Below are 16,030 nucleotides of genomic sequence, written 5' to 3'. Positions count from 1 at the left end.
TTCATAATTTTTGAAATTCATATTCATAATGATTGAACTATATATATATATATATATATATATATATATATATATATATATATATATATATATATATATATTCACAATTACAGAACTCTATATTCATAATTTTTGATATGATGTTCATATTCCCAATTGTTGAACTCTGTATTCACAAATCATAAAAGTATATGTTCATATTTGATAACTATACAGTTTAGAAATTATGAATCAACAATACATAAATTAAGAATCTGCAGTATAGAATCAACAATACATAAATTTAAGAATCTGCGGTATACATAAATTTAAGAATCAACAATACATAAATTAAGAATTTTGCATCTGTTGGTTTTTCGATTTGCACTTATGCTGTGTTGGCAAGGTTGGACTAAGGGATATCTTGCCAAGATTGAACAATGTGGTTTTTTTTGTACTCACAGTGTGAGGTTGCCTTTGATGTTCTTTACTCCTAACTTATTTCACATTTCATTGCAAATTTATTATATCTATACTAATTTATTTACTCACTTTTTACATGTAGTTCCAACAAGTTTTATGACAAAGCGGTTATTGATCTGGTGCGTTTAGAATGGGCCGATATTCTATCAAGTTATATAGAGTAGGTATGATTTGACGTTGTAATCATTTAGACTTGGTTCGTAGAATTGTTTTTAGTAGTATTATGACTTGTATGATGCTTCGTTTAGAATTGGTAATGAAAATATTTTGACTTGTTATTTTGAACCTTGCTTAGCTTGTGCAAATTTATGTAACTACAATTGGCTATGGTGAATGGATAAATTGATTTTTTTTATATGGTTAAAATTTAAGCAGGTTAAAAATGGGTTGAGACAACGGTTTTTACAATAGATAACCGTTTGAAACTGTTGTCTTTTCTACAAAAGACAACAGTTTATGGGCGTGACTTTTAACAACAGCGATTTCAACAACACACAATAGACAACAGTTTATAACTGTTGTCTTTTAAAGAAAAGACAACAGTTAAAAACCGTTGTCTATGTGCATCACTTTTAACAACACCGGTTTCAACAACATTGAATAGACAACGGGTCAAAAACTGTTGTCTTTGAAAGAAACGACAACGGTTTAAAACCGTTGTCTATGTACGTGACTTTTAACAACACCGGTTTCAACAACACTCAATAGACAACAGTCCTTAAACCGTTGTCTTTTCTAGAAAAGACAACGGTTAAAAACCGTTGTCTATGTTCGTGACTTTTAACAACACTGGTTTCAACAACACTTAATAGACAACGGTTAAAAAACCGTTGTCGTTTATAGAAAAGACAACGGTTATTAACCGTTGTCTATGTGCGTGACTTTTAACAACACCGGTTTCAACAACACTTAATAGACAACAGTTAAAAAACCGTTGTCGTTTCTGGAAAAGACAACGGTTATTAACCGTTGTCTATGTGCGTGACTTTTAACAATACCGGTTTCAACAACACTTAATAGACAATAGTTAAAAAATCGTTGTCGTTTCTAGAAAAGACAACGGTTATTAACCGTTGTCTATGTACGTGACTTACAACAACACCAGCTTCAACAACACTTAATAGACAACGGTTAAAAAACCGTTGTTGTTTCAAGAAAAGACAACGGTTAAAAACCGTTGTCTATGCGCGGGACTTACAACAACACCGGCTTCAACAACAGAAATTATACCCCTACGACAACGGTTATTAACCGTTGTCTATGTGCATTTTTCTTGTAGTGCTTTTGTGACAATAAATCTGCCATTGCCATTGGAGAGAACCATGTTTTTCATGAACGCACTAAGCATATCGAAATTGATTGCCATGTGGTAAAACAAAAAGTCAGCGAAGGAGTGATTAAATTGATGAGTGTTCCTTCACATCAACATGTAGCAGATGGCTTTACCAAAGCTTTGCCTAAACCTTTGTTTGACATTTTCCATTCTAAGCTGGGCCTTCACGATGTTCACGCTCCAGCTTACGGGGGGGGGGGGGGGGGGTGATGAAGCCATGAAGAGCTGTTGATGAGAATGTAGCTGTTGAAGAAGTGAAGAAGCTGATAGACTGCTCCTTTACTACAAGGGCTTTTTTGTCTTTTTACCTTCGGTTAGTTATAACCGTTTTTTCTCTTTTGTTATAAGAGCTTGCCTCAGCTCTTCTTTCTATTTTCGATGTATGTTTTCATTCTGTTTCAATCCAAACATGAGAACTCTCTTTTTCCGTCCATCTTCTTCTAGCTTAACTTCTCCATGATCACTACCAATCCATCATTTCAATTGCTGACGTCACTCCGTCCGTCCAAAAGGCCCAAATCTCATTATATGTATTCTGTTAAAAGTTTTTGTGTATTGTGTTATGAATTTTTGTGTACTCAAGCCAGTTAAGAATTTCTGTGTATTATGTATCATGTTAGATTATGTGTAGGTATTCAGTTATGAGTTTCTGTGTATTCTGTTATGAGTTTATATGTATTTGAAATAAATAATTTTTTTTTTTTTGGAACAATGCACCAAAACGACGTTGTTTTGGATAGGGCTTAGACTAAATTAACCCATTAAATGTGATGGTGTAGTTTTGCCATCTATTCTTCTTGAATTGCACCGTACCACCAATCAAATAATCACCCACCAAGTATGACCAATCACATCCAATCCTGATAGGCCTTATATATTAGCCTAGATTTTCGGTAATTAGTAGTAACTGATGTAATATACACCATAACTAGTTGGTAGATCAGAAATACTTAATCTCGAGCAAGACTAGAGATTAGGACGAAAATAAATATACAAATGCTCATTATTCTTATCCCAAAGGCTGAATCCCCAACCCTAAGGTCCCCCACACTTCGACCCGAAAGAGCATGTGGGAGGATGTATACAAATGCTCATTATTCTAACATGATACCAAGACTATCTTCTGGCATATACTATAGAATACCAAGCAACCTACCACTGAGATGCCATTTTGATGTTGTGCAGTGGGTCCAGAACCCAGAACGGGTAACAAATTAAAGTTCTCCTTAAACAAAAAGTTCACCAATATAATATATATAATAATTCTGGCTGGCAACATATATGAAATTTGAGATGAATGTGCATGTAATAAATGAAAAATGAATGAATACAACAAACCCACATGCAGTGAAATCAGTTGATGGGGAGTTAGTTCAATCACAAGTTGACACATCAACACAATAGACAACCTACCCCTTTATAAGGTTTTAAAGACGGACAGCATAGTGCAGAACTATGTTTAATCAATAGAATTGAATGAACCTAACAATAAGAGAGAGTTCCAAAATTAAGAAAGTTCAACACACAATTGAAACTGATCAAGATCATGTCAATAAGTCATCAGTTCAATCACTCAAATTAAAGTTTAACCTAAACCACTAAACCAGCAATTTCCTACCTTAGCTAGCTTTAAAATTTATGTTTCCTTTGTTGAGCCAAACCAAGATAATATTGTGCGCTACCATATATGTTACACTACTTCATTACTAAATATTTTTTTTTGAAGGTAAACTGCTGCGTATATTAATTAATCAAAGCTGAAACAAACAAAGGAGGATCATCCTCCCATACCATAGCGTCTGCCTGTAAATAGGCGTTAAATGCTAACGAATGAGCTAAATTTTTTTTTTTTTTTTTTTTGTGATATGCCATTACTAAATATATATGCACATCATAATAATTGTTGCATAGCCAAGTTGTTATAAATCATTGCCAAAGCATGGAGCGTAGGTGCCCAGATAGATACTTTTCAGTTCTTCATAGTAGGGGTCCAATTATATATATATATATATATATATATATACACAACCAACACGTTAGATGAAAGACATTAGTGCACTGTAGAAAACAATTAAGTAGCTAGTTTTCCATACTTTGACAGCACAAATCTCATAAATGCAGTTAGATATGTGATGAATGTCCGGACATACACTACAGAACATAACAAAATTAAATTAGCTATGAATCTTACCCTGTCCTGGGCGCAGTGCATGTTGGATGGATGGAGGGCTTTGGTCCACTGCATTTTGCAAGTCTGTGGATAAACCCAAAGTGGGATACAGATTCTGACTGAACATATAGATACAAAGGAAAATACTACACCAACTCCCATTTCTTACTTTTATAATTTGTACCCCTGTCACAAAATCTTGATGTTGACACTTTTTCTGGGACTCGATGAAAATATTCAATCCTTGTTTGTCATGTTATAGAGTAAAAGTGAGGGAATAGAATTTCCTTGTTTACCATGTCATAGAGTAAAAGTGATGGAATAGAATTTGGGAGTATATATAATATATACTAGAACTCAGATACAAATTAAAATAGGTTCTTCATTCCAAGCCAGCAAAGCAAGCTAAGCCCAATAATACCAGCAGCATATATATAATAGAGTACATCTGTTGAAGGTACGTTAATTAAGAAAGACAACTAGAAACACTAACTCACTCACAGATCAGAGGTCCAAGTCTGAATGTTTAATTATCTGATTAAAAGTTGTAGTACAATCGATCCATTAAGCGCATTCATGTTCCATTTATAATCTAGACCAATAACAACTCACAACTAGTTCACAACAGATTAAATGAAAGAGGAGTCGGTCTTAGCTTGCAGGAATCCATCCGATCCAGACACCAGAAATACGCCTTCACTGCAGAATGATCAGGACTGGGAAGAAGGAGGAGGAGGAGGGTTGGGGAAGGAAGGGACCCACTGGGCGTGGAACCATTCGCGGTGCAAGCGGAGCTGGGACTGAGGGAACTGAATCTGCTCGCGTGAGGAGCGGAAGAAGACGGAGTAGGTAGAGTCATCAAGAACCTCGGTGACAACGCCCTCCCACCAGCCGTCGCTGTGGAAAGCGTCGACCTCCTCGCTGAGGTTGAAGGAGCGGGTGGACTCGCGGGGAGGAACTGGACGGGCGAGGATGAAGTTGACGAACTGGCGGAGGGGCTTGGTGTCATCCTCGTCAGACATCAGGGTGTGGAACTCCACAAACAACTTCTTGCTCTTCTTCGAAACGGTGCGGAGGACGGTGGCGGTGTACCACGACCCTCTGAAACCCTCATCTTCCAAGCTCACTTCAACTTCTGCTCCTTTCTTGCACCAATCTAACTCTTCCATCGCCTTCCTCTTCTCCATCTTCAAGGGACAGGCGGTAGTGACCTATAGTACCGTTGTTAATTTAATACTCATTTATATTTCGTTTTGCATTAAATTCGATACCTTTTTGACAAGATTGTGTGGATATATTAATATTCTTCCAAATTTTTATTCCTCTATTAATTAAAACATTTTGGAATGTTGTAAATAATTTCGCCAAACGTAACGTTGTACGCGGCTTATCGCCGGCCTGTCTGTATACACTATGGTCTCTATGGGGGACAGTTCATCAATCATCACATCACAATTCACAAAACAGGCACTACTACTAGTCTAAAACATCAAAAGTTGATAAAACTACACGCACTACTAGGAATAGCACCGCCTCCGCCCCCGCAATCCCACCCCACTCTCCATATCCGCACTCGCACTCACGCGGATAATAAAATTTCTTCTCATACCATACTGCAATTTATAATATTAGTGCATCAAAGTCTTCACCAAATAACTACCAACTTGAATATTACATTTGCTTTCAACTTCAACATTAGTGTATAAAATCTTAGCCACTAGCACCAAAAAATAATTAGAAATTGTAATATTAGTGAATTGGGACATTCCCTTACTACCCAAAAATCTATATAATACTTCAAGTTTAATGCTCCAAATCTTCATGAATTATATTAATGCTTCAAATCCTCGACTTAGTACAAAAAAAAGTAATTATAGACTTCAACACTAGTTTGATATTGATATTGACATAAATATAATAACACAATATATATATAAATATATATATAAATAAATAAATAAATATATATATATATATATATATATATATATATATATATATATGTGGGGGCGGGGAACCTCTCCCCGCACCCGCCCCCATACCCGCGTGGGTTTAAAACTTTCCTCCATACTCGCACCCATTACTCAAATTATGCGAGTATTTATTATCCATTAGAACGAGAATGCGGGTAACTCGTTGAGTGCGGGTAGTATTGCCATCCCTAAGCACTACTACTAGTCTACTACGCCAAAGGTTTAGAAGCTAAATCTTGATATCCACTGCGAGCACTTGTAATTTCTCCTCTAACGTCATCCATCTTAGATTGAAGGCAAGCAATTTCAACATCCTTAGCCTCTCTCTTTGTAACAGCCACTTTCAACTTCTCTTCCAACTCTGCCATTTGCTTCTTCATCGCCTCAATCTCTTCATCGACTCCTGTTTTCTCCCTCTCCTGCTTCACCATCTCAACCTCCATTTCTGCTGACTGCACCTCCAGATTTTTGTGTTTTTCTTTAAGCAACACCATCTCCTTTAGCCGCTCTTCTATCTGCTCAACGTCAAATCCGTGCTCTCCCAACTCCGCAAGCGTCTCCAACATTTCTTCTATCCTGCTTCTGGGATCATCAAACTGCAGCTTGCTACATCTATCTACCAAGCTACAGAATGTCACCATATACGCTATAGCTAGCCCTTCGCGATAACTCTCTTTAACGTCTTCCAAGGGCTGGAAATGTGGCTTCTGGGGAATTCGCTGGAAAACATCCATCGATTCAATTGTCGCCCAAAGAATTGTGCTTTTAACGAAAGGCATCTCACTTGACACTGCACCATTGTCAATAGGAGCTTCAATTGTGTCATCAAACATAGTTACTAGTTAGTCACGCCAAAAATAATACAAATAAATGAAGCGAAGCACAAGATACAGGGCATACTAGCTTGCTTATTTGATCCATCAACAGTATTGCTAGGTGCCTCTGCCTCAGTAATGGCTTCCTCTGCTTCAATGTGCTCATCATTTCTCCCTTCAGATTCAGAAGCACCTGCAAGAGGGCAAAAAAAATTATTCTTTCCAGACAATTCAAGTATGGAAATAGACAATAGAACCCCACAACTGCATCTCTTCTACTAGCTGAAATTGTCCCTCCAAAAGGAGCATTTGATGACAAAGTTGTGCCCCCATTAAAACATAAATAATGCAATAACTCAAAAGCATCACAACGAAATACGAAACCCACTTTGACCTTTGGTTTGAGATGATTCATTGGTAGTACAATCCTTATTGATTGTTTCATCCACAGCATCTACATTTTGCAGGTTATCTACAACAAAAAAAGAATAAAATCTTCGATTCAGCAACATATTAGATGTGATTTTCAGCTCAAAATATTCATAAAATACCTATGAGAGGAGCAGGGGATTTAACAGTATTGGCTGCTGACTTGCATGGCCTTCCTCTCTTTTTCTTTTGACCACTCTCTGAATTACGTAATTGTTCACTCTGCTGGCATAAGGGAGATAGTACGAGTTATGACCATCAAGTTTCTAACACATGAAGGTTCCAATCCATTAAAAAAATAATGAAACACATGAAGGTTCCAATCCATTAAAGTTATTAAACATGGGAAATTAAAGCACAAGAATTGGCTCCTTGTCAAGTAGTTGTTAAAAGCATATCAGACATTCTCATATGTAAATTTTTTTTTTTTTTTTAAATATAAATATGAAAGGAATAATGCTAACTCCCAAAAACAAAACATGCAAAGACTGTCATTCACTTGTTCACCTCTATAACATTTGTAGCTAGATCGTTAACATGTTGCTTCTGACCACTCAAGGGATCCGAACACTCCTTGCCATCCATGTGATGAGATGTCTTACTTCTTGTGTTCCTCGAGGGAGAAATACACTCCAACCCTATCACAATTGGATAGCCAGCTTCATTATTTTCAGCTACATTTCCCGCTGCTTCCTTACCTGTTACGAAGCTTTTGCTCTGCACTTAATTATCGGGGTAAAAAGAAAAGATGAGAGTGAAAAGTATGACATTACATACCTTGAATAGGAAGCTGTGCGCCATCAACCAGCAAATTTGTTTGTTTCCCTTGAACCATCTGGACATCTGCCACAGAGATATCCTGCTCACTGATTTTCTGGCGTTTTCTCCTCTGGAAGAAATGATCAATTGAGAGGGTAATGATTAATAAATTAGAGTGGAAAAATAAATCAGTCAATTAGAAACAAGTAAGATGAAAGAATTAAAAATGCTAAGAACCAATTGACACGCCTCCAGCTCTACAAGTAATCTAGAAGTTGAAAGGAGGATTTCACCATATCAAATCCAATACTAAAAGATGCAAAAGCACAGCCTTTATGTGCATTTTTTGATCATATATTTGCATGGTACTGCAATTGCTGTCATCCCAGTAAAAGAAAGAAGCAAGAAATACATTGAGATTAGGCAGTTGGATATGACTTACAGTGCTCTTCCCAGACAACTGATCTACATATTCAGACATTGAAAGAATTCTACTAGCAGCACCCTCAGAAGTCAAGTTGTCAAAACCACAGGGTGTTTCATCTTGTTCCTTCTGCATTACTTGAGACTGCAACACTGTACCAACATCATTTGCAGAAGCTAAACTGTGTGGTTTGTTGTTTGGTGAAACCATAGCATTCGAAGGCTTCTCATTGCAATCAGTTGATTGTGCGATTTGATCACCCTGAGAATTCAAGGAACATGATGTTTTCTCTTTGGAGACTTCATCCTTAGTGCCTGAGCTGTCCAGTTGGACAGTTCTTTGGTTCACTTTAGCATTGCAATTGTCATCTCCCTCAACTGAACAATCTGAAGGGATCAAAATACCCTGAAATGGAAGGCAAAAACTCTAACTTTGAAGTACATATATGGGGGTGGGGGGATTGAAACTACAAGAAACGAAGCAAATATTGAGGTAAGATAGTTATATTTATAAAATCCAAGATAACTCGGCCAAGCTTTAATACCAATCATTAGGTTGGCATTTTTCCATTACGTGCTCTTTAATGGATTTCCATTTAACAAAGTTAAAAACTTTGCACTATAAGTCAAACATAATTCATTGTTCAGTTCAGTTCACCCACCCATTACAAAGATTTTACAGCATTCCAAAGGGGAATGGTATTAGCAACACTCAACATAGAAATCAATTAATGCAGAATCAAGGAAGTGCATATACATCAATACTATAGGATGGAATCCCATTAACAGAAGTGTGCAAACACATTGAAAAACTCAATTAATTGCCCAATTTGGAGTAAAAAAGCAAATAATTTGATAAATTTCCAATCTTTCCAATGATGGGATGGGTGCACAAAGCTGAAAATAGCAAAATTAAAGAAAGTATACATATATACCTGAGAAGTATACCAACTGCCACTTTTCCAATCCATGTGACGCCTTAATTCCAAGCCGCTTACCTCCTTCTCTAAATTAAAGTGCTTAAAGAAAACAACATATCTACTATCAGCAAGCATCTTGGTTATCACCCCACTCCACCAGCCAAAATCATAAAATGCATCCACCCTTTCCAACAAACAAAAATTTCTATTTTTAAGGTGTGGAGGGCAGGGTCGGATCTGAAAAGAACCAACAGTCACTTTATCCTTAACATTTGACTTCTGATACTCCACAGAGAAAGAGCCATTTCCAAAAACTTCGAGAATAGTAGCAGGGAACCAAACATCCCGGGGATCATATCTTTCAAATGAGACTTCTACTGCTTTCCCGGCGGTAAACATATTCCAGCTGTTTTCTTTCGAATTTCAGAAAAATAAACATAAAAAATCCAAAGCCATAGAATAGTTTTATGAAATTAACAACAGATCACATTCACTTTCCAACTATCATTATAATGTAAAAGCATTCATTCATGTTTATTTTAATTTCATCTTTATTGCAGAATGCAGAATATAAACCATGCAATGCAAAAGGGAAACAAAAATGACGGATTCAATCCGGCCTCAAAAAGGGAAGGATGGAGTTTGAGGAAGCATAAACTCGGATAATAGAGAATTCCTCGTACCATACCTGTGTCCACGAATCAGATGCCCGCACTCTGTTCTAAAGGAATGGCGGCCGAACCTTAATCCGTATAGCCTGAATTAAGGTTCAGGGTGATATCGGCAACTCTAGTAAGCACGCGGTCTTACCACCCACCAGCAATCTCCATGATCAGCCTCAAGAACTCCGCACTACTCCTGCTCCTTGGCGTTCTACGACGGCGGAAAAGCTGTTAACATAGGACCTCTCTCTCTCTCTTCCGGGCTTAAATAATTTCTGGGTTTTACGCAGCACGGAGCACGCACGCAGCGTTCTCTCTCGACTTTGAACGTCTTATTCACTGTGAATTGTGATGGTGCGGTTCATACAAACTCCAAGTCGCCTCGCTCGCTAGTCCTACTGCAATACGTAATTAGCCTTCCAAATAAATTGCCCACAAATTTGAACAATTATAATTGTAAATATGTTTGTTAATAGATTGATAGTTAACACGATCACGATAAGGTTAAACACAAACGTGATTCTTTAATGTTAACGGATTAGAATTGATTGTCTTGTCAGAACCGGGTCCACCATAAATCATGTATGAAGATATAGAATCGTGATATTATTGCTCCGGGTCCACCATGGGCTGTCATGTATGGGTCCACCGTAAATCATGTATAAAGATATAGAATCGTGATATTATTGCTCCGGGTCCACCATGGGTTGTCATGTATGGGTCCATCGTGAATCATGTATAATAAAGATATAAAATCGTGATATTATTGCTCCGGGTCCACCATGGGTTGTCATGTATTAAGATATATACATCGTGATATTATTGCTCCGGGTCCACCATGGGTTGTCATGTATTAAGATATATACATCGTGATATTATTACTCCGGGTCCACCATGGGCTGTAACTAATTATACTACTAACGGGTCCATCATGGGCTGTAACTAATTATACTACTAACGGGTCCACCATGAGCTGTCATGTATGGGTCCACCGTAAATCATGTATAAAGATATAAAATCGTGATATTATTGCTCCGGGTCCACCATGGGTTGTCATGTATTAAGATATATACATCGTGATATTATTACTCCGGGTCCACCATGGGCTGTAACTAATTATACTACTAACGGGTCCACCATGGGCTGTAACTAATTATACTACTAACGGGTCTACCATGGGCTGTCATGTATGGGTCTATTGCTCCGGGTCCACCATGGGTTGTCATGTATAAAGATATACATCGTGATATTATTGCTCCGGGTCCACCATGGGCTGTCATGTATGGGTTCATTGCTCCGGGTCCACCATGGGTTGTCATGTATAAAGATATACATCGTGATATTATTGCTCCGGGTCCACCATGGGTGGTAACTAATTATGCTACTAATAAGAGTGGAACCCAGGTGGATGTATTAACTAAGTCAGGGTGCCTATAGTTCTCAGATAGTAATGTCCGAGTAAAAGGCAATTCATCCTATTTATAGCATAATCCCATGCCGGTGCACGCCCAGGTGTACGTCCCTTGATCCACTCCCCCTCCATCCTCCATGTCAAATCGTACCACACCCCGCCGCAACACACCACCCTACCGCCACACCACACCTGTGTCCACGAATCAGATGCCCGCACTCTGTTCTAAAGCATTTGGCGGCGGAACCTTAATCCGTATAGCCTGAATTAAGGTTCAGGATGATATCGGCAACTCTAGTAAGCACGCGGTCTTACCACCCACCAGCATTCTCCATGATCAGCCTCAACAACACCGCACTGCTCCTTGGCGTTCTACGACGGCGGAAGCTCTTAACACCGTTCAGGACTAGGATCTCTCTCTCTCTCTCTTCCGGGCTTAATAATTTCTGGGTTTTACGCAGCACGCACTCAGCACGCAGCACGCACGCAGCGTTCTCTCTCGATTTTGAACGTCTTATTCACTGTGAATTGTGATGGTGCGGTTCATACAAAGTCCAAGTCGCCTGGCCCTCGCTCGCTAGTCCTACTGCAATACGTAATTAGCCTTCCAAATAAATTGTCCACAAATTTTAACAATTATAATACAATTTATGTTCAAATCTTTTTTCTTTTTTTATCAAACTCTAGGAAATCTTAAAGTTTCTAGAATCAATATGTATATTAGTAATTAATTAATTAATATAAAATACATGATTAATTACTATTAGTATAGTAAGTTAATATATAGATATAGTAATTTTGTTATACATAATAATGTATATACCATGTAATAATGCATGAAAATATATACGGTAATAATGATTAATACATATTAATATAGTAATTTAATTGTACATAATAACTATACTTTGTAATTGATTGTCTTGTCGGAACCGGGTCCACCATAAATTATGTATGAAGATATAGAATCGTGATATTATTGCTCCGAGTCCACCATGGGATGTCATGTATAAAGATATAGAATCGTGATATTATTGCTCCGGGTCTACCATGGGCTGTCATGTATAAAGATATAGAATCATGATATTATTGTTCCGAGTCCACCACGGGTTGTAACTAATTATGCTACTAACAAGAGTCGGCTCCGGGTCCACCGCTACTAATGCTAGTAACAAGAGTTGGCTCCGGGTCCACCGTTACTAATGCTAGTAACAAGAGTCGGCTCCGGGTCCACCGTTACTAATGCTAGTAACAAGAGTCGGCTCCGGGTCCACCACTAGGGCTGTCATGTATAAAGATATAGAATCGTGATATTATTGCTCCAGGTCCACTGCGGGTTGTAACTAATTATGCCTAATTATGCTACTAACAAGAGTCGAACCCAAGTGGATGTATTAAGAGTATAGACTAGAGACCACTAAGTCAGGGTGCTTAGGGAAAAGTGTCAAATTGGCCCCCTAAGTCGACCGGATAGTGCAAAATTGCGTCTCCTAACTAAAAAAAAAAAAGCTTTATTCTGATCCTCTAAATCTGTAAAATTGTTCAATTAAGTCCAAAGTGACTTGTTTAACATGTTAAATCTTCACATTGTTGACACGTGTCATTTTAAAATATTTTTTTGTTTTTTTTTATAATTTTTATTTATTTATTAAAATATATATTATATATAAAAAATAAAAAAACACAGCCACCTAAACAGCTTTGTGCGTTTAAAAAAATAGCTTTGTTTTTTTTTTAATTTTATTTTTTATATATAATATAATTTTAATAAATAAATAAATAAAATTAAAAAAATATATTTTAAAATGACACGTGTCAACAATGTGAAGACTTAACCTGTTAAACAAGTCACTTTGGACTTAATTGAATAATTTTACAGGTTTAAGGGATCTAAATGAAACTTTTTTTAGTTAGGGGACCCAATTGCACTATCTGGTCGATTTAGGGGGTCAATTTGACACTTTTCCCGGGTGCTTATTGTTCTCGGATAGTAATGCCCGGGTAAAAAGCAAGTCATCCTATTTATAGCAGAACCCCATGCCGCTGCATGCCCACACGTATGTCCCTTAATCCGCTCCCCCTCCATCCTCCATGTCAAATCGTACCACATCCCGCCGCAACACACCACCCTACCGCCACACCACCTTCGGAAAGGGGGGGCGTGGAGCACGCTTCAACCGGCGAGGCCCAACGCCCCAGGCGGGTGACCCTGTACGGCCAGCCGCGACCGGCTGGCGGCACCCCCCTCCTTCCGCACTATTGCGCCACACCACCTCCCAAAACGGGGGCGCTCGGAGGCGTAAGGCTCGCCTGCGCCGACGGGGGCCAACGCCCCGGGCACCCGCCGAAGGCTGGGCGGTAACCACCCTTCTGGGCCAACCCATCCTCCATTCCTTGACTTTCCATCTTCTTTGACTTGCACTGCCAAATCCCAATCGTTATACCGTGCACCAGGGCGCACATAGCATGTGTGCCCCGTTTCTCCCAAAACGACGTCGTTTTGTTAAGTTAAACAAAATTCTCTTTTTTAAATGCACATAAACTCATAACAGAATACACATAATCTAACATAATACATAATACACAAACTCTTAACATAATACACATAAACTTTTAATTGAATACACATAATGGGTTTGGTTAACATAATACACATAAACTCTTAATTGAATACACATAAACTCATAACACAATACACATAAAATTTTAACTGAATACACAATGAGATTTGGTCGGTTTGGATGGACGGAGTGACGTCAGCATGAAACACGCGCGTTTTGTGCCCGAGAGCACAGTGCTATGTGCGCCGTGGTACACGATATAAATTGCCGCCAAATCCAACCCAATAGCAAGAGCCCAGTAAATCTTACCCCATAACTCATATCTCCATCAAGAATTCGAAACATGAATACAAACACCATTTTAAATGAGTTAAATGAATTGACACAATAGATACGTTGAATTAACATATTTTGGATAACACGATAGTCCTTTTAAAACTCATTAAACATGTTAATATTATTTTAAAGATCAAAATAAAAAATAAAACTTTAGAAAAAAACGCATGTATTAAATCTTTAATAAAATTAATAAAATAGTAAAGATATTTAATCCATAACATATCATAATATTCATAAAATGTTAAAATAATAGTTAAAATCATAACTAATGTTAATATTAACAGGTTAAAATAAGTTCTTCATGGATTAAGCAAGTTGACTTGTAAAGACATTAATTTTAGCAGGTTCTTAACAGGTCAATCCATTCATGGCTCATGACACATTAAAACTAAGCACTAATATGTTATTTTCGTGTGTGTTACTAAGTCATGTTGCAAATTTATAGGTCTACTAATAATCATATATACTATGTAATTAATACATTGGTGTGTGTATATACATAAGGAACATGTCAATAAGAGTAAAATATTGTATTGTTCCTCTTAACATCTTATTAAAAAGAAAGGTTATAAATCATCATAAACTAGAGTTGTCAAAATGGGCTTAGTCCGCTGGGCTAGTTTGTCTCGCTCTGTCAGGCTTCGAATTTTATAACCAGTATTTGGCAAACTTTTTACCCCGTCCCATCAAAATGTCGAGTTTTGGCGGGGCAGGTTTGGCAGGCCGGCGGGGCCCACCAAACCCACTTAGTATGTATACATTATTAATATTACTGTATATATATACATCATTTTATATAATTATGGCAACTCTATAATAAACAGTAAATGAGTAGGTAAAACATAATATTTATATCAAAATATTATGAATTTAATTTTTATCAACTTTTATGGGTTAAATCCGTTATAAATAAATGCGTTGTTGAACTTTTTTTGGTTGGATGAGAAATATTTGTTTAAGTCAATTTCTTAAAATTTGAAAAAAAAAATGTTATGGTTCATGAAATATATTTTTCAAATGAAGTACAGTTCTTTATTATTATTATTTTTTTAAATATTCGACAAAAATATGTATTTTGTTTTCAATAAAAAGTTTTTTTCGGCTTACTTGATAAAACAATTCTCTTATAAAGTTTTCTTACTTATTATTATTACTAGTATTCTATATGCGCGATGCGCAAAAAATATGTGCCTAATATTAAAATCTTAGTTATATTAATTTTTTTAAAAAAAAATAATGTGTGTGTGTATATATAAAATTCATATTAATATTATTGAGGTTAGAATTATAGAAATGATAAATTACTTAATATAACTATGGTAACATTTTAATTAAAACCTAAATGAATTCAAACTTATCATTGAAGGATGTAAGAAACAATATTGTGTATACATATACATGATAATAATAATGTAGAAAGATAACAGAAGTTATAACAGCAGGGATATTTTTGTCCAAAAAATTATGTAGTACAACTTTTATAGCATAAGGTACAAAAAAAAATTAACAGAAAAAACAGACATAAACTAGGGGTATAATCTGGATTGAAATTTATTATGTTTTTAGATGTAACGATATATTAATTTTTATACTCATTATTTATTGTCATTTCAAATCTAAAAAAGAAAATCAATTTTTTTAATAAGAAATTTCAATGTCATTGATTCTCAAATATTTTCCATGAACTAAACCAGAAAATTAAAGGGGGGCAGGCATCTTAGACGAACAGAATACGGGGGTGTTTAGAAAAGATAAAGGCAAAATAAAAATCAT

General features: G+C 36.7%; 1 protein-coding gene across 1 annotated transcript; it reads right to left on the bottom strand.

Annotated features, from left to right (window-relative positions):
- Positions 1-5,451: 5,451 nt before the first annotated feature.
- On the bottom strand, positions 5,452-11,724 carry LOC109158447 (DUF724 domain-containing protein 2-like). The gene is made up of 10 exons (XM_019306356.1): positions 11,550-11,724; positions 9,300-9,697; positions 8,384-8,770; positions 7,960-8,071; positions 7,690-7,880; positions 7,305-7,407; positions 7,142-7,225; positions 6,839-6,946; positions 6,133-6,749; positions 5,452-5,479 (listed from the first exon to the last, which is right to left on the bottom strand). The coding sequence occupies exons 2-9, from the start codon at positions 9,681-9,683 to the stop codon at positions 6,148-6,150; spliced, it is 1,971 nt and encodes a 656-aa protein (XP_019161901.1). The 5' UTR covers positions 9,684-9,697; positions 11,550-11,724; the 3' UTR covers positions 5,452-5,479; positions 6,133-6,147.
- Between the last annotated feature and the right edge of the window lie 4,306 nt (positions 11,725-16,030).

This window comes from Ipomoea nil, unplaced genomic scaffold, assembly GCF_001879475.1.
Source record: "Ipomoea nil cultivar Tokyo-kokei standard unplaced genomic scaffold, Asagao_1.1 scaffold0302, whole genome shotgun sequence".
Classification (NCBI taxonomy): Eukaryota; Viridiplantae; Streptophyta; class Magnoliopsida; order Solanales; family Convolvulaceae; genus Ipomoea; species Ipomoea nil.
Note: the sequence above shows the minus strand (reverse complement) of the source record. Positions and strands in the feature narration are given on the sequence as shown.